The sequence below is a fragment of the Myodes glareolus genome, chromosome 15, assembly GCF_982192425.1.
Source record: "Myodes glareolus chromosome 15, mMyoGla1.1, whole genome shotgun sequence".
In the NCBI taxonomy this organism is placed as follows: Eukaryota; Metazoa; Chordata; class Mammalia; order Rodentia; family Cricetidae; genus Myodes; species Myodes glareolus.
In genome coordinates, this window is record NC_142040.1 from 54,483,076 (window position 1) to 54,501,801 (window position 18,726).

Below are 18,726 nucleotides of genomic sequence, written 5' to 3' on the forward strand. Positions count from 1 at the left end.
ATCAGGTGGTTTTTTGAGACAGGGTTTGTCTGTATAGATCAGGCTGTATAGACTCAGAGATCCACCAGTCTCTGCCTCTAGAGTGCTGGGATTAAAGGCACGTGCCAACAATGCCCTGCTATTGGTTGGTTTTGTTTGTTTTTGAGACAAAGACTGATCAGGTTGGCCTTGAACTTCTGGTCTTGTTACTGACCCCACTGAATGTTGAGATTACAGGTCTTCACTCTGTGCTCAGATTATATGGCACTGGGGATCAAACCCAGGGCGTTGAACACACACAGGCTAGGCAAGCACTCTCCCAACCAATTCCGCTGCATACCGAATGATAGGATTTTAACTACAATGTTTCTTTCCCTGTTTGGTGATACTGAGCATTTGAACCTAGAGGCTTGAACATGCCAAGCAATCGCTCACTCCCCCACTGAACTCTATCCCCAACTCTGGATTTTCTTTAAGACGGGGTTTCACTATGAGGCCATGACTAGCCAGGCTGGCCTCACACTCAAAGAGATCCATCTGTATCTGTCTCCTGAGCACTGGGATTAAAGGTGGGTCGCACCGATGTAGCCCAGTCTCAACTGAAATTTTTTAAAATTACATCTATTTGTGTGTGTGTGTGTGTGTGTGTGTGTGTGTGTTTGGGGGGTCAGAGGACAGCATGTAGGGGTATGTTCTCTCTTTTTGTATGTGGGCTCAGGGATCTAACCCATGAGCCATGTCTCTGGCTGCCAAAGGCCACTAACAGTTTCAGATTTGCTGACTAAACATTCACTAACAGGCACACTGCTGTGCAGTTTTTGTTAGTGAGCTGAGTCTGCTGTATCTTCAGAGGTTTGCATATTTATTTATTATTTATTTTGAGACAGGTTCTCAAGTACCCCAGGCTAACCTTGAACTCACTATTTATCAGAGGACGACCTTGAGTTCCTGACCTTCCTCGAGTGCTCAGATTACACAAGTGTAAGCTACCACAACCAACTGTGATGCTGGGCTCCAACCCAGGGCTTCTTGCACCTGTGAAGGCACAGCACCAATGAAGCCTTATCCCTAGCCCCTCTGCGGGAGATGAAGTTATCTGGAGGTAACCCTTGGACTGCCTTTCAATGCTTCATTTGGAACCCCCACCAGATGTCCCCCAGTGGGCACATCCCCAGGGTGGAAGGTTTCCGGGATACAGATACAGCTGCCTCTTAGAGCAGACTGCAGTGCTGCTGAGTTACCAGGACTCAGCACGGCCTGCCACACAGGAGCACTGTCACCATGGTAGCTGCTTGACCATTGCTTTCTCTGGGTGCCCGAGGCTAAGAAGTGTGTTAGGTACCACACTGAGAAAAGCAGTGGCACAGGACTGTGTTTGATCCTGTACCTGTTGGACACACAACAGGATCGACAGGACACACAGAGGAAGAGTGATGGAGATCTCCTCTGGGGCTTCTCCATCTTCTCAGTTGGGTCAACAACTTCCTAACTTATTCAAGAAAGAGACCTGCATGTCATTAAGAGCTAGCAACAAATAGGGCGTCTACAGTCCCCACACCTCTTCGGAGTTTTTCCTCACAGCTCTCTGTCCTTGGAGGTTTCAGCCCCTGTTCCTGTTTTAAGAGAGGCCAACAAAGAGAACCAGTCATGGCTGCCTGGGCTGTAGGTTGGCCCTCAGGACCAGCATAGCTATTGTCATGTGATGTGTTCCTACGTACAAGGACAAATCAGGCTTTCTTCCTTTCTGAAAGCCATCTCAGGAAAACTGTGTGTGCCTGCACACACCTTACCAAATGCCTATCACATGATCGGCATATACATTCAGATGTGATTTTTTTCCCTAGGAAAATCACAAACGCTCATACACACAATGCTTACTGCTTTACTAGACAGCTTTCTTAGTACAGGGTACACGGAGAAACCTCACAGACTCAGAATCCAGCGCCTGAGGCAGGCAACTGAGGATCTTGGGTGACTTGTTAGAAGTCCCTGCTTGTATCAGGGCTTGGATTTGGACCTGGCCTGTGTATGATGTCATATGCTTCTTGCTGTGTATCATTTTAAGACATGTTCTAAGAATCAGGACTTTAAAATTTTATTTATTTATTTATTATGTGTATATGTGTCGGTACTTGGTGCCATGGCACATGTATGGAGGTCAGAGGACAACCTATAGGAGTCAGTCGTCTTTTCCTACCGTATGAATCCCCGTGGTTGAATTCAAGTCTTCAGGATTGCCAGCAAGCATCTCTACCTGATGAGCCATTTCATGGGCTCAAAAACTAGATTTTTTTTAAAGATAAAGAGTTTCTCCTTTTATCAATTATGTGTTTTAGCATCTTTCCCTTAAAAAAAGTTAGATTTTGAAGAGTATCTTTTCTGTACATTGGAAAGCAGTTATTTATTTATTTATTTATTTATTTATTATGTATACAATACTCTTGTCTGTGTGTCTGCCTGCAGGCCAGAAGAGGGCATCAGATCTCATTTCAGATGGTTGTAAGCCACCATGTGGTTGCTGGGAATTGAACTCACGACCTTTGGAAGAGCAGGCAATGCTCTTAACCTCTGAGCCATCTCTCCAGCCCCCAGGAAAGCAGTTATTTTTGATAAAATTAGAAGAAGGGCCATGCTCAACAGTCAAGGTCCCTTTGAGAATGGAAATATCACAAAAAGATAGACAGAAGCACTGAAAATTGTAGGAGTCAGGTAACTTAATACGCAGGTCAAACATTTCAGGTATACTGCCAGAGCCCTAGAGGGCACCATAGCATCAAACATTTCAGGTATACCGCCAGAGCCCTAGAGGGCGCCAGAGCATCAAGCATTTCAGGTATACCGCCAGAGCCCTAGAGGGCGCCAGAGCATCATCGCACCAACTCTCTCAGGCACGGTAAGTTTCATGGTTTACATGTTAATTACACCTCGCACGTGTATCGTTACATATTAAACATCATCAGTTCCTGACACCTGTATTTACTGGCTGCTCCTTTCTCTAAGGCTTATAACTGGTGTGAACTCCAGAGAGGACAGACAAACACCTGCAGAGGGTTGGAAGCACAGCCGAACAGGTGGGAAAGTAGTAGGAACACATAGCAGACGTCTTTGACTCTGGGGCTGGGAGACTAAACGCCTCTCTGGCCCAAACCCCTCAGGACCAGGAAAATTGGCCTGTCTAGAATAATTCCTTGGGTGGATAGATTTTCTGCACTGTTTCAAATTAGGAGGAGATTGGTTTTGGTGATAAAAGAAAGTGGTCTCTTGCTTCATTTCGGAGGGCAATGTAAGGCTCCCAGGAGAACATTCGGACAATTGTTCTACAGAACGTGCACTCTTAGGATGTACACGGGCACTGGTCTTAAATGAAGGTTGTTTTTAAAGGTGACATCCTGAACTGCCTCCATGTAACTTCATCTTCTGCAAATGGAACCCCATTTAAGTTAACGCGCTTAGCAGTAGAGTCAAATTGCTAATGAAAACTGTTCGTTTAGCATTCATTCGATAGTGGGTGATTGTGAACTGGACCTGAAAGGTGGAGTAGAAACCATGGTAACGGAATTATCACTGACTGAGGAAGGAGGAGCAACTGAGTGCAAGTGTGTGTGTGTGTGTGTGTATGTGTGTGTGTGCACGTGCGTGTGTGCTAATGTGTGCATGTGTGTGTGTTTGCGTGTGTGTGTGTGTGTGTGTGTGTGTGCGCGCGCGCGCATGTATGTGCGTGTATGTGAGGGGTCTGCATTCTGCATTGAGTAGTCAGCAGTGTGCAGGTAGACGATAGGTACGGTGGCATACATAAGCCTGTGATTTAAGCACCCAGGACTGACTGAAATTGGGAGCCCACGAGTTCCAAATTTTAAATTTGTAGGATCTCCTTGAGTTGTTGATGGCTCAGTGGGTAAAAGCACTTGATGTTAACCTTCAGACCTGGGTTCAATCCCCAGGAGAGACATAACTATGAGAAACTGTCCTGTGACCTTGACGTGCGAACATACACACACACACACATACATACACACACACAATTATACACACTAAATAAATAAAACGTAATAAAAATTTTAGGGGACTGCCTTGATTGGCAAGGGAGCTACCTAATTTTTCTAATACCACAGACCAGTAACACTTCAGTGGCTAATAGGCCATTATGGTAAGTAATTACCAGCCACTAAGGAAAGATTCCCCTTTAAGGAAGTCACTTAATTCAGCTTGACTTAAAACAAAACAAAACAAAACAAAACAAAACCCTGAAGATGTAATTGGTCATGACTTCTGCTTCCATGCAGTCAGTCCGTCTCCCATGATGCTTAGGCAGTTTTCCTACATTATTATTTATTTACGTCTTACTTTTCTTCGTGGAGGCTTTTACTGCCATTTCTCACTGTGCTTGATTTCATACAAGCAGACTAGAGAGATTCGGGGGGGGGGGTGATCCCATTTCTAGTTTCATCCCTGTCACAAAATGAAGACCGAACACGGAAGCGCTCGACGTGGGACGCACACGGGGTGGGTGGGCACAGTGGTCAAGGACGGCCATTTCATGAAGTTGACACCTAAATATTGATTTCTGTCAGCGGTTTTGCTTCCCTCCTCAAAATGATCTTCTTGCAACACTTTTCTCAGGATGCTTCCCTGTCCCTCAATGGAACCAACATTAACAGTCTTACCAGTCTCAGGGTGTGGCTCGCACTCTGGTGCACCGCCCTGCAGGCTCTCTGTGGGGGGTCCAGTGTTTGGGTGGCAAGGGCTACTGGCTGCTCCACAGTTGGTGGGGACATATCTGTCCCCCGGGGTGGGATTTCCCCGAAGTTCCTGGCACAATGAGAAGCAGAAGCCACGTTAATAGCTTTTCAGGGTTTCTGCATCCTAAGACAGTAGAGGAGAATCAGTTTGGGAGCCGGAAGACGGGGCTGGGAGCTGGTAGATCGAGGCTCTGGATTCTCATCCCTAAAGCCTCGGAGGGGATGAGAAAAGACTTGCCAAATCTCAAAGGTTTTAAAGAAAAGATGAGAATAGTTATAAGAACAGCAGGTAAGGTTTCTATAGGTAGGAGATACCTTCTAACATTTTGTAAAGATAGCCAAGACTGTGAAATCAATTCCTAAGTTTGATAGCGAGGGAGAGGGCAAATTGGGAGAAATGAAACCAGTATGTGATATTTCAAGACTTCCTTAGGTCAAGTGTCAATTACTTTATCTTCCTTGCTTCTGTGGAATGCTCAACACAAAAACAAATTTAAAACTCACAAAAAATCCCAATCAAATTTATCAAAATTAACCCACTGAGTTGGCGCATCACAAGGTGGCCCAAAGGTGGTGGTGGGGAGGGATGTCCGTCCGAAGGTATAATGTGTCTCTCACAACTCCTGTTAAAACTCATTCTGTAAAGCGTCAGTCATCGGCTGAGGGGAGCGTAGTGTTTAACTGAGCTAAGTTTCTGTTTACTGGTGAGGGAGAACAGAATCATGGAAGCAGAAGAGTGGCAGCTGGGCAGAAAACGGCGAGGAAAGTGTCCTGAACGGCATGTCTTAAAACAGCTCATTTTCTGTCACACAAGAGAGTTCTCACTAGGACCAGGGAGAAGGCTCACTAAGAGCTCTTGCTACACACACAAGTTCAGACCCCAGCATTGGGGCTGGGGCGTGAGTCACTGGCGTTCACTAGCTGTTACCTTAGCTGGAAACCAGCATGTGCCAGTTTAGTGAAAGACTCAGTCTCGAGGGAATAAGACCGGCAGTGATAGAGAGGAAACCTGATGCTATCCCTGACCTGTGTATACGCCTATGGAGTGCATACCTACACACACACATACACATACACACACACACACACACACGCACACACGCACACGCATGTATACCAACAACCACCACATCACAAAAATTTTTAAAGGGTACTTGAATAGAAACAGTGGAAACACTGTAAGAGAAGCCACTGGCTTCATATCTGAGGATGTCTTACGGTGAGTGAGACATTCTCCTTCCCTTTTCGTAAAGTCAAATTTTAGAACCAAAATTTTTACGAGAAAAGTATTTAACATAAAAATATTGCTCAAAAGCCACCCCCATTCCAATTTTAAAAACATTATTTATTTATTTTTGTTTTTTTGACACAAGGTTTCTCTATGTAGCTCTGGATGTCCTGGAACTTGCTCTGTAGATCAGACTAGCTTTGAACCCAGGAGTTCTGCTTGCCTCTCCCTCCTGGGTGCTGGGATTAAAGGTGCTTGCCACCACTGCCACCTCCCTCCCCATTTAAAGGTTTTATGTATTTTATTTTGTGTGTATGAGTGTTTGCCAGAATGTATGTCTGTGCACCTCATGTCCTTGGAGGGCATCAGATCCTCTGAGACTGAAGTTATACAAGGTTGTGAGCCAACATGCAGGTGCTAGGGATTGAACCTAGATTCTCTGAAAGAGTACCCAGTGTTTTAAACCACAGAGCCATCTCTCCAATCACTCAGAAGTTCTTACTGTAACTATTTCAAAATTAGAAAGTCGTGGGCTGGGATGGCTCAGTGGGTAAGAGCACTTGCCTGCACGCCTGACAACCTCAGTTTGATCCCTGGGGTCTACATAAAGGAGAGGAGCGAGTCCTTCGAGTTGACCTGTGATTGTTACAGTCATGGCACGGCACATGTGTGACTTAGTGAGAGCAAGAGAGAAAGCGTGGGGGAGAGAGAGAGAGAGAGACAGAGAGAGAGAGACAGAGAGAGAGAGAGACAGAGAGACAGAGAGAGACAGAGACACAGAGACGGAATATGCACACATTAAATACAATGAAGAATATATATAAGTCCCCACCTTGGTATCTGTCTGTGTGCTCATGTTAACTAACAATCTCATCTGTAGCCCTGTCTAATCAGAACTGCTAACCTGACAGACAGGTGACACTATATTTGGCAACAACTGTTTTTAATAGATATCAGTAATTATGAACAAAAATCCTGATTTGGCCTTCTACGGTGGTCTTAATGGTGAGCCAGCATGTGGGGAGGGATGGGGGTCTGGTGATCAAATCCAAGGCTGTGTATGTGCGTATGTATGGGGCCAGCACTGTGCCCTGAGCTACACCTCCCGTCCAGACGGTATTTTCTAAAAGGAAAGAATACAGCCACTAATGACTAATGGCATGTATCATAAAATATGTGCTGCTTAGAGGTAAATACAATATATATATATGTATGTATATGTATATGTATGTATGTCTAAGTACCCTGCATGTACACCTGCAGGCCAGAAGAGGGCACCAGATTCTATTACAGATGGTTGTGAGCCACCATGTAGTTGCTGGGAATTGAACTCAATTCCTCTAGAAGAGCAGCCAGTGAGTGCTCTTAGCTGCTGAGCTGTCTCTCCAGGCTCAGTAAATAGAATTCTTGCGACAAGGAGAAAATATGGATGCATATGGTTAATATGACTTTGTATTCTCTGGGTTTATTTACATATCCACTTTAAATCACAATAAACTATCTTCATTAATAAGGCCTTAAAAATCATCTCAGAGTCTTCACTCAGAGTGAACAATTTCTTTTTTCCTCTTTGCTAGGAAAGAGATATACTGCAAAAATTAAGTAAACAATTAAATGATAATGAACATACAAGCAATTAGTTATAATAATTAATTTGCATCCACTGTGGTTGATTGTACGTTTTGAATGGACACAACACCCTGCTATTTTGTGTGACAGGTTTTTAGTTTCTTTTCTTCTTTTTCTGAGACAGGGCTGTATATAGCCAGAGCCAGCCTCAAGCTCACCAATCCACCTGCCTCCACCTCCTGAGAGCTAGCAATGCAGGCTTGTGCTGCCACGCCTGGCTTCACATAATGTGAAAGGTCCATGTAGCTCTGATCACACTCACTCCCTTGTAGGGATCTTGAAAGCAATCAATGGTCCCTCCTGACTCCATCAGCCGGACACAATGACAGGTAACATCTGCTGGCCATTCCCATCAGCCAACCTAGGCAGAAAGCAACCCCCTGCCTCCTGGCCTAGAGAATCAAGGCCCGAGAAGGTCCAATGCCTTGCCCGTGCTATCATTCAACTGTGTCCATCGATCAGTGAAGTTGGCCCCAGGCCCACGGCTTTAATCCCTCCGCTCCGCAACGCCTTCCCGTCGTCACTGCTGGCCCTGTGCCCTGAGAGGCAGGGAGCACAGATCTTTGGCTGAGTCATCTCATGACTGACAGCCTGCCACCATAGTAATGGGCACCCATTACATGACACTCTCATCCAGCATGCCCCGCGCCTTACAAAGCCCTCAGCAGCCACTCACGCAATATTCAAACATAACAGAAAAGCCAGTCATTTACCTTCTCTGCGGTTCCACTTGGCTGATGGCCAGTGACAGCATCTTTCCTGGTTGGAGCCTGGACTTTCAGGTCTTGACCACATGGTCCGTTGGCTGTTCCACTGGGGGCCTCAAGGTAATCAGACCTCTTGTAGTGTGGGCTGATCCTAGCCACAGGCTTGTGTCTGGACACCAGATTTCCATTCTTCTGTGGTGGGGAGGTGGCATTTTCTGGGCTCCCTGAGCTCTGGGTGTCTACGGGGACTCTGTATTCCAGCTTTGGTGAACTTTTTGACCCTGAGAGTTCCTTTCTCCCAGAGCCTCCAGGCCCACTCTTGGGGGTTTCTACAGAGCCTGGCAGGCTGGACGCCTTAGGAGGAGTACCCGCCATTCCATCAGGGATGCTATGGTCTAGGTCCAGCACACTGCCAAGGAGAGGCACGGAGCAGGCCTTGCTGACCAGTGGTTTCTGGGGTCGGTCCTCTTGCTTACTTGTATCAATGCTTTTGGAAGAGGTTGCCAAGGCGGGCCGAGTGTCGTCATCGACCAGAGGCCTGCTGGGGTCTGGGAGGACTCCTGGGAGTGAAATGCAGTCCCCTTCACCATCAAAGTCTTCTTCGTCGCTGGCGTCATTGCCGTCGTAGCCGTGTACCCTTCTTTGGCGGAGGAGGGGGTTCCTGAGGACCTGTGGGCTTCCAGGGAGACTGGCTTGCCTGGCGACGGTTACCTGCTTGTGTAAGAGCCCAGAGGTCCTCTGGCTTCCAAGTGTCACAAGGCTGTTGGCCCTGGCTTTCCCTGGCTCCTTGTGAACTGCAGTGGAAGGAGAGAAGAGTCGGACAAAATCAGGTTTCCCTTTAGGCCTGACTTTATAATAAAACCCAGTGTTTGCTCTTCTAAGCACACCCTGTTGATAGAGTAAAGACTGCTTTGTCCAGTCACTTGCAAACAAACAAACACATTCCTGTCACTGCCCCTAAGCACTTCTGAATTTACATGTGCCAGTCACAACCTCCGGCCACTGGAATTCCATGTAAACAACGTGGTGTCTTGTGGTTCAGTCAGTCTATTGCTTTTTTAAAAATTCTGCCTGCCCCATTTTTATACACATAGATATACATATTGATACATATACACACATGAATATCTTTGTGTGTGTGTGTGCATGTGTGTGCTCAGGAAGTGTGTGTGTTCGAGTGTGAATGCACGTGAGTAGGCACATGTTTATACATGGGCAGAGTTGGAGCACGGTCTCAGGTGCCAGAGTCCTCCTCTTCCACCTCATTTGAGACAGGGTGTCTTGTTTTTTGCCATTGCATGTGGCAGGATGGCTGACCTAAAATCCCCTTGGGGGTTCTCCTGCCTGCCCCCCCCCCCGTGCTAGGATTCCTGATTTCTGCCTTTATGTGGCTTCTAGGACCCGAACTCATCCCTACCTCATGTTTCAAGTGTTTCTCCTACTGAGCCATCTCTTCACGCTTAAGAACAATAACAAAAACCAAGTTCAGGTTATTTAACTTGAATGGCGGGCTTTCTAGGGGTGGAGAATTCATAGTTCAGCTTCATTTTGTCTCCCGAGTTACTGAAGGCCTGACCTAAATGCCGAGAACACCTCCCTACGAGGTGTTGTGACTAGCATCATCACCTGAGGTCCTTCCTTATCTGTTGCAAAAGGGCGTGGGACACAGCCCAAGCTGTCTGCTCCTCAAGGGCATCTTTGACCTGGCCCGTGACTCTGTGGGTCTCTGGCACGCTTTTTGTTCACACGACAGTGCAAAGCACAGGCTTGCCATTTGCACACCTCACTGTGGCTCCCATGAGTCACAGCTGCCCTTGTCGGCCTCTCTGAAGCTCAAAGAGTGAAAATGAAAAGGGAAACCTTGACAGGAGAAGTCTGAGAGCTCAGTACAGTTCGACGATCTCCTCTGAATCAAGACTCGAGGACTTTTGAGTAGCAGTGACCTTTTGCTGACAGTGGCTCTCCCAGTCCCACATCTCTAACTGTTTTCTAAGAAGAATGAAGTTTAGAGGGAAGAGATCTGGGGTTTGCCTGGGATCCCCTCGATTGTGAGTGCCTTGGGTTGCTTACTCTGATTTGATACCATGGAGCTCAAGACGACATGCCGTAAATAGCATGTGAAGGGGACCTGGATAAGCCACCTTCACTGCTGGTGCTAGAATGCGTTGAACCACGCACTGTTGCTTGGGCAGCTGGTCACCACTGCTGAGAGTAGAGGCAGCCTCTACCTGGTCAGGCACACTGTTTCCAGCTCTCGCTCCTTGCTGTCCTGGGCAAGACCCCTAGCAGAGGTGGGGGAACTGACAGCTGCTTACTGCACTACTGAGTCCCCGGTTCCCTCAAGCTCCCCTGCTCACCAGTGGGACTGAGAAGCAGGCTGCCATCATCTGAGGTGCCACAGCCACTTCCAAGGTGGTCCTCGTCCTCAGAGCCAGCCACCACGAAGTCTGACAAGGAGCCCTGCCCGTCGTGGACAAAGTACTGGGAGAGTTCGGCTTCCGAGAGGAGTGAGTCCTGTTGGGAAAAGAAGATGCTGGAGTCTGGGGAGATATACCAGAGCCGAGTGTAGCAACACTAATCACGTCCCATCTTCTCAGGGGACCAGCTGTGATAGCAACCGCCAATTTCCATTTACTGTTGGGTGACTAAAGCGACGATCAATACACCAAAACATGGCAGATGCTGCTTTTTGATGGAGGGGGCACCTTTTAGCAATGACCAGAAAAAACACAATAGTAGGCTTTTTAAAAAATTATTTATGTATTTATTTTTATTTTATGTGTATTGGTATTTTGCTTGCATGTATGTCTGTGTGAGTTAGAGAAAGCTGTGAGCTGCCATGTGGATCATGGGAATTGAACCCAGGTCCTCTAGCAAAGCAGTCAGGGCTCTCCACCACTGAGCCATCTCTTCAGCCCCTACAACAGTAGTTTGGTGCGGGAGAATTATCTGTATTCTGTCAATCATGTATTTTAATAAAACGCCGATTGGCCAGGCAGGAAGTATAGGTGGGTCAACCAGACAGGAAGTAGAGGCGGGGCAATGAGAACAGGAATATTCTGGGAAGCAGGAAGCTCCCTCTGCCATTCCTGCCCAGACCACCGAAGAAGCAACATGTGAGCTGACAGCTGGGAAGGTACCAAGCCATATGGCTAACATAGATCAGAATAATGGGTTAATATAAACTACAAGAGTTAACAAGAAGCCTGAGCTAATGGGCCAATCAGTTTATAACCTAATGTAGACTTTGTGTGATTTTCTTTGGGACTTGCCGGTTGTGGGGTACTGGGCGGGACAGAAACCCCAACAAGCCGGCCCTTCATGTTACAGTAGTTTATTAATCCTCTTAGCAAAACCAAACAAAACCAGTGCAAGAAGGGCTAGGAAAGGAGAATGAAAAACTAAGCCCTATGACCCAGCCAATTGATAGAACGCCCAGTGGTGGTGGGGTGAGGTGGGGCGGGGCGGAGGGATTGCCTGCTAGTGGGACCGAGGAATGCCCCACAGTGTCCCAACAGCTGCAGGCTCTCCCAAACCTCAGCAGAGTGGGAAATGTTTGGGGTTTTGACTTTTCTGCTCTGCTCTTTCTTGGGTGAAGACTTAACAAGAGAACCACACCTTGGGGTGCTGGTTTTCAAAGTGGTACGGTGGCCACTTTCTTGGACAAAGTGGCCAAAAGATTCATTTGCAGAAATAAGTGCTGGGGTCTGGGACTTAACTGGGAAGCCTCTAAAAATCAGCTTGTGGTCCCCAAGTGCATTTTGACTCACCTTTTTGGCGAGAGACGGACTCTTCAAGGGGGTACCTGTGTTGGGGGGATTCGGAAAATCATTACTCTGATCAATCTCAAGTTACGAGCAGGCCCAGACATTTCACCCAAAAGCAGGGTGGGAGAAGCCAAGTATAGTTAACAAAACTACCCTTTGCCTGAGTGTCAGTAATGAGTTTCATGCACAGGTAAATGCATGCATAGCCTACCTGGGTAGCCACCCCACATCACCTGGGTACCTGTCTACCCCCTCCCACGCCACCTCCCTCCCTCACTCAAGACTCTGGCTATGATTCCTCCTGCTCTGTGATATCACCGAGGGTCTCATTTGGCTCACACCTCAATGTCTGTGCATCCCGGACAGTTTAATTGTGAGTGGATCTTCGCAGCTCCTCTTTCCCACTACTCAGCAAGCCCACTGGGCAGTGGTGTTGCCTGCACACCGCACCTGGTGTCTGCTAAGTACTCAATAACACGTGGCACATGGCCAGCGGGATGAATGAACCAATGAACCCCATCCAGGAAATTCCGGAAAGGACTAGGGACATGGTTGGATGTCAATCTTAACTTTTTAGCTGAAGGGCGAAGAGCTCAGCCTGTAGACTTTAAATTACATGTCACAGGCAAAAGAGATTTAGGGCGTGAGAATTCTGGCTTCAAAAAAAAAAAAGACCTTTGCTAAGTGATCAAGTAGAAGTGTTGGGATAAGAGAACCCAGGGCTAGATAAAGAGCCTATTATGGCTTAGTCCACTTTAAATATATTAATTATGGATGCAAATCATCGGGGATTTCATGGTTGTCCCAAATCCCATTCCTTTTTCTTTGACATCCAGTAACTCATATCTCCGAGTTGCTTTTCCTCCAGGGCATAAATCTAAATGTCAGAGCCGTCTCTAGCCAATCAGGCAATGTCTGTAGAATCCTCCTAGGTCTCCACACTAAGGAAACTGTTTTAAAATTCGATACAGGTTTAAGTGTTAATAAGAAACGCTTTAAGTTAGTAAGAAATGCTGAGGAGGATCGCACTCCTTCCCTACCTGAAAATTTCCACGGAAGGAGAAAAACTTGAGAATTTTTGCTGCCTCCAGCAGCAAACTGGAGGCGGTTTGTATTGAAACTTTTAAATCCATATAAAGAAACCTCAGCATTTGGATGGATAACAACTCTATATTACCAAATTACTCATATTTTGGTGTCCAGTCTCCTCTACCTGGGTATTTCAAACAAGATTTATGAATAGCTGTTAACTTACTTCTTCAAATTATTTGGAAGCCATGTAAGCAGCGCGCATGATTAAGCCTTTAATGAAATACATTAAATAACTACAGAAATCAAAGGAAGGAACTGAGAGAGTGTGCAGACTCTGACAGCAACTGTGGCCAGCCCTGGTAATCAGAGAATCCTATGCTACTGTGTGTGGAGTGCCCGTGGGTGAAGTTACAAAACCTTTTCTCAATGGTGATCGCGAATGTGCCATGACCGTACCTAAGCCAGGCGCGGAGTTGGCTTCTTTGCTGTCCTGGTACGTACTGCGCGCTATCACGTCGTCCATTTCCTGCTCGGAAACCTGATTTTCAGCAGAAAACACAAGTTAGATGTTTGTATGTATTATTTTCCTCCCAGTAACATTGGCTGGGACCCTCTGGTCAGACTGGGAATGCCTTAGCAGCAGTAACTCGGAACATGGAAGTCCAGCTGGTTGGCGGGTTGCTTCAAACAGTGTATACACAACAAAACCAACGGCTAGTCCCGAGTTGCATTGGATGCTCTGATTACCAAATTCGCTATATTTTCCACTCTCTAGAACACTTAATTCTCATCCTTCTGAAAGAACTTAAGGCCAGCAGGTACTGGTGCTTGCTGCCAAGGCTGACGACCTGAGTTCAATCCCCAGGACCCTCATGACAGAAGATGACCTACTCCAGAGAGTTGTTCTGACTCCTCCACAGTACCATGGTGTGCACATGTCCACACACACGCATAAGTGCAATGAAAACATTAAGACTAAATATAAAATAAAAAACCTTGGGGTGGCAAGATAAAGGTGCCTTCCACAAGCCTAAGGACATGGGTTCAAGTCTTGGGACCAGCGTGGTGGAAGGAAACAATCAACTACCACAAGTTGGCCTGTGATTTCCCCATGTGCACCCTGGCATGTATACATACTCACCTACACAAAAATAAAACTGTAAATTAAAAAACCTATCCTAACAAAATCTATGAAATATGCAAGAAAAGTCTAAGACTACTGTATGTACTGTTTGCCCAAATTCACTATGTTTTTTTTTAAAAAAATTACCTATTTTGTGCATATGGATGTTTTGCCTGCATGTGTCCATGTACACCATGTGCATGCCTAGTGCCCTCAAATCAGAAGACAGTGTCGGGTCCCCTAGAACTGGAGTTACAGACAGCTGTGAGTTGCCGTGCATGTGCCGGAACCAAACCCGGGTCCTCTGCGAGAGCGACCAATGCTCTAAACCACTGAGCCATCTCCTTAGTCCCTTCAATCCATTAACTTTTAACCTCATCACATTGCAGTATTCCTTCTCCTGCTGCTAAGTCACCTGCAAGTTGCAGATACAATGAACTTTTGCTTGTAAGTACATAGTTACAAATCTCCTGATAGCAAAGCGGCTCCATCCACTCACCATGGGGCTTCTGACCGATGCGGGGAATGATGGTGCTATTGAGTATAGTATAGCATACATTTCATATTCTAGCTTCGGTGGTCGCTCTAACCTCATTCTTCTGAAGTCCTGCTCCAAAGTCTCTATAGGCTGCAACCAGCTCCCAGCGTGTGACACCAGCCTGGGCAGAGGCCAGGACTTCCCTCCCAACTTCCTCCTGAATTCAGTGTGTACAGTATCGTCCAGAATTTACACTCTGGTGCCACGTCACTCAACTTGTTTCAGAACTGCTAGGAGTCCCTGTGCCCAAGTTCCTTTGCTTTGTAGGAAGATTGGTTCTGGCCATCCAGGACCCAGCTGCCCCTCTTCCTGCCCCCAGACCAAGTCTCACTGTGTAGCTCTGGCTGTTATGGAGCTTACTACATAGACCAGGTTGGCCCTGAACTCACAGAGGTCTGCCTGCTTTGCTTTCCTAGTTCTTCTTAGGTAGTTTCTGCCTTCTGAAATCTGAACTTGTATGAAGTCTTTTGTCTTTCAAGATACAGGTGTTCAGGAGGAATCTAGGGCAATTTGAAGATTCTCTTAGGATCTGTCTGATAGTTGCTTCTCTCTTAGCTTCAGATTCTGTTTGTTTGTTCAGAAAGGCTAAGAAATGGCTTCCTCTCCAGTCACTCAGGGGCCATGCACCCCACAAATGGATATGATGACTTTTATTGCTTAGCTATGCTGGAATGAGCCAGACTTCTCTGCTGAAAGTTTTGTCATCAGTGAGTAATCTGTATGGAAATAGTTTGAGACTATGGAAGGTTCTTGAACCCATATGTATGTGGTAGTGTCTGTATATGTATATGTATATGTAATTAATGTTTTAATTAGCATACAAAGTACCAAATCTTATCTTGGCATTTTTGACTTTAGTATTACTTAATATTTTTTTGCTGAAATAATCATTGTTATGAAGTTTTTTTTAAAAAATGATGTTTGTATTTCTTCTGTTCTTTCTGTATTTATTAATGCAGTGATACATCCAGAAAATCTTTCTCCATTGCTACCCTGTTCTTTAGAAAAGTTTCAGTTTATTCTGATTTAAAAATATTTCTGTGGGCCGGGCGGTGGTGGTGCATGCTTTTAGTCCCAGCACGTGGGAGGCAGAGACAGGCAGATCTGAGTTCGAGGCCAGTCCTGTCTGCAGAGTGAGTTCCAGGATAGCCAGAGCTACACAGAGAAACCTTGACTTGGAAAACCACACACAAAAAAAAAAAAAAGAAAGAAAAGAAAAAAAAAACTTCCTGTGAGTGTGCACACGTGTGCATGTGGAGGCCAGATGCTGACACCACAGGTCTCCCTCTACCACTTCATCTTTATTTGAGACGGGGGGGGGGGGGGGGGGGGGTGTCTCTTCACTGGACCTCAATGATTGGCTAGGTCCAATCAAAGGTTGGTCCAATGATTGGCTAGGCTGAATGATGTCATCCCAGGGGGCCCATCTGGCTCCACCCCCCCACTCAGCAATGGGTTCACAGAGGCACAGTGTGATACCAGGCTTTTACACAGATGGCGGGAATCCGAAACCAGGTGATTGTGCACCAGGCATCTTACCCACTGAGTCATTTCCTGGGTCTCTCATCATTATCCTTAACTGTCACTACTCATGGGAAATGTCTTTATAAAGCTTGAGATATACCAGACCACGATCCCGTCTCAAAAGATAACTAGAGAACTTAGTTTCTGTTTCCGAGGTAAGAATATTTTAAATTTCGGATGGCAATTTTGTATACTAAAATAATATTTAGCATAAGTCCTATTTGGATAAGAATGTGGATTTGTCTTAATAAATAAATACAGGTTTACCCTAATAGAGGAATCATAACGATACCATAGCCTTTGTGTGATACTTTAGAGCGAAGCTCACAGGAAATAAAATAATACACTTCTGCATGTGGGCTGGCCTACATATGCACCGCTCCACAAACCAAAATATAACAGTACAAATAATGTACCAGTACAAACGAGCCAGGGAAAATGTCAGCATCAATGATGGTGTTTTTCTTGAAAACAGACTTTCAGTATTTGCAACTGTTTCTCTGAGAGGGAGAAGAGCTGGTTTATTTCTGTTACCTGCCTGCCCCCATCTTTTTTCTACTTGGCGTAAGCGGGAAGCTGCTATCGGAACAAATCCAAATCTCAGCTGTCTAGACCTGGAAGGTTTGAATATCCCATCTGGGCAGCCACTGCTCCACACATCATGAGAAACAGGAGAGGAGAAAATGCTGCGGTGTTTCTTTTGGAACCACACGAAAACTACGGCAGCGCATATATTCTGTATCAAAATGTCTTCCTGGCACGGAGGGCTGAATTAGTGGTATGAAAATACATTAAATCGAAGATGGAATCTCGACCAGAAGAAAAATACAGTATCATGTGACAACCAAGAACATCATGTTTACCGAGGAAGAAACATGAAAACCGGTCCAATACTCTAGTGTGGTTTTGCTAGACACATCGCCAATCTATCCCAGGCCATTTAATAATGACTGGGAAAACGAATCCATTTGTGTGGTCAACGGGGGTCTGAGACCACCCGTCCATCTGGACGATTAGGGTTTGCCCTGAAATAGTGTTTTGATATGGGTCGTGGTGGCAAAATGGCTTTTGGGCTGAGATGAAGCAGACTCTGAACAAATCACCGCCCACGCGATGCTGGAAGTCAGCTCTGCCTTGAGGCCAGCGGCTTACATTTCTAAGTCACCAGGGTTGGGGGCATTAGGTCAGCTACATGCTGGGCAGTGTATCGCGTGGAAAGAGAGGATGAGAGCGCTCGGCTCCATGTGGGGGAGCGGGCTGGCAACTGCTCTCGCTTGCTGGGCTCACAAAGCAAAATGGTGCCAGATGGAACCCAGAGACAACCACAAGGACTGCAGCAGAAAAGAGTTTTACCCAGTAGATCAGATTCTAAACCAAAATCCTTAAAATGTGTATTAGGGAAGACATTTCTGAAAATACATGTAGATAAAACAGTGTGAAAGAAGAAAACAAGCAAATCCACAACAGCAAAAACCAGGGCATTGAATCATTCTAAAGGGATCTCAACATCAGCACTGCCACCGCACTCCCAGACCAAGACATGCAGTTACAGCTTGTCAGCACTTGCCTGCACAGGGCAGGACCAGCACTACAAACGAATGCCACTTAGTGTCTAAAATGATGTCATCATGAAGATGCAGTTGTTGAGTGGTGGTGGTGCCCGCCTTTAATCCCAGCACTTGGGAAGCAGAGACAGGCGGATCTCTGAGTTTGAGGCCAGCCTGGTCTACAAAGTGAGTTCCAGGACAGCCAGAGATACACAGAGAAATCGTGTCACGAAAACACACAAAGCAAGAGCACAACAACAACAGCAACAACAACAACAGGAGGAGGAGGAGCTGCAATACTAGCAGCAGCTGTGGCCTTTATTGGCATAAAATGGCATACAAGTCTAAGATGCACAGGAGCCTTGGACTACTCAGGATAATAATAAAAATGGTAACACATCTCATGTGCTGCAAATCCAGAAGGGCTAATGTTCTGAGCCTTCTGAGTTTAAATACAATCTGGTCATAATTTTATAGAGTGGGTTGAATTGAACTTGCTGAGGTATCTACAGTTTACTTAAAAGCAACTGACCAGAGGAGAGATGACCAAATAGTCTCTGTGGGTCAATGGTTGAAAAAGTTATTTCAGTTCTTGTTTAAGTGAGTGAGCTCTTAGATCTTAATCAGGAGCAACCATGGAGGTGAGGAGGGGACAGCTCTTTAAAATAGTTCAGTTATCTCATCTAACGTTCTTTCACCTTAACACAGCGGTTGTCTTTGGGGGCATGGGTGACTGAAAGTTTGACATCAGCCATTGACTGTCACTCGCAAACACAGAGAGGTCCCCATAAGACACCATGGATGTCAGCCCCTTTTCAGGAGACTATGATCTCATCCATCTGTGTAGCTGGGTAGATGCTGCCATCGCCTTCTACCCAGAGGAAGCTCAAGGAACCATTAGGTAATGAATTTC

General features: G+C 46.0%; 1 protein-coding gene across 10 annotated transcripts in view; it reads right to left on the reverse strand.

The window, feature by feature from the left end:
* Pdzd2 (PDZ domain containing 2) overlaps window positions 1–18,726 on the reverse strand; it is a 363,977-nt gene that overhangs the window by 17,896 nt on the left and 327,355 nt on the right. For all 10 annotated transcript variants that reach the window (XM_087896959.1, XM_087896958.1, XM_087896957.1 and 7 more), the window contains 5 exons: window positions 13,538–13,619; window positions 12,053–12,087; window positions 10,640–10,796; window positions 8,289–9,076; window positions 4,644–4,788 (listed from right to left, as the gene is read on the reverse strand). In XM_087896959.1, the coding sequence (XP_087753085.1) occupies window positions 4,644–4,788; window positions 8,289–9,076; window positions 10,640–10,796; window positions 12,053–12,087; window positions 13,538–13,619 (1,207 nt within the window). The remainder of the gene's footprint in view (window positions 1–4,643; window positions 4,789–8,288; window positions 9,077–10,639; window positions 10,797–12,052; window positions 12,088–13,537; window positions 13,620–18,726) is intronic.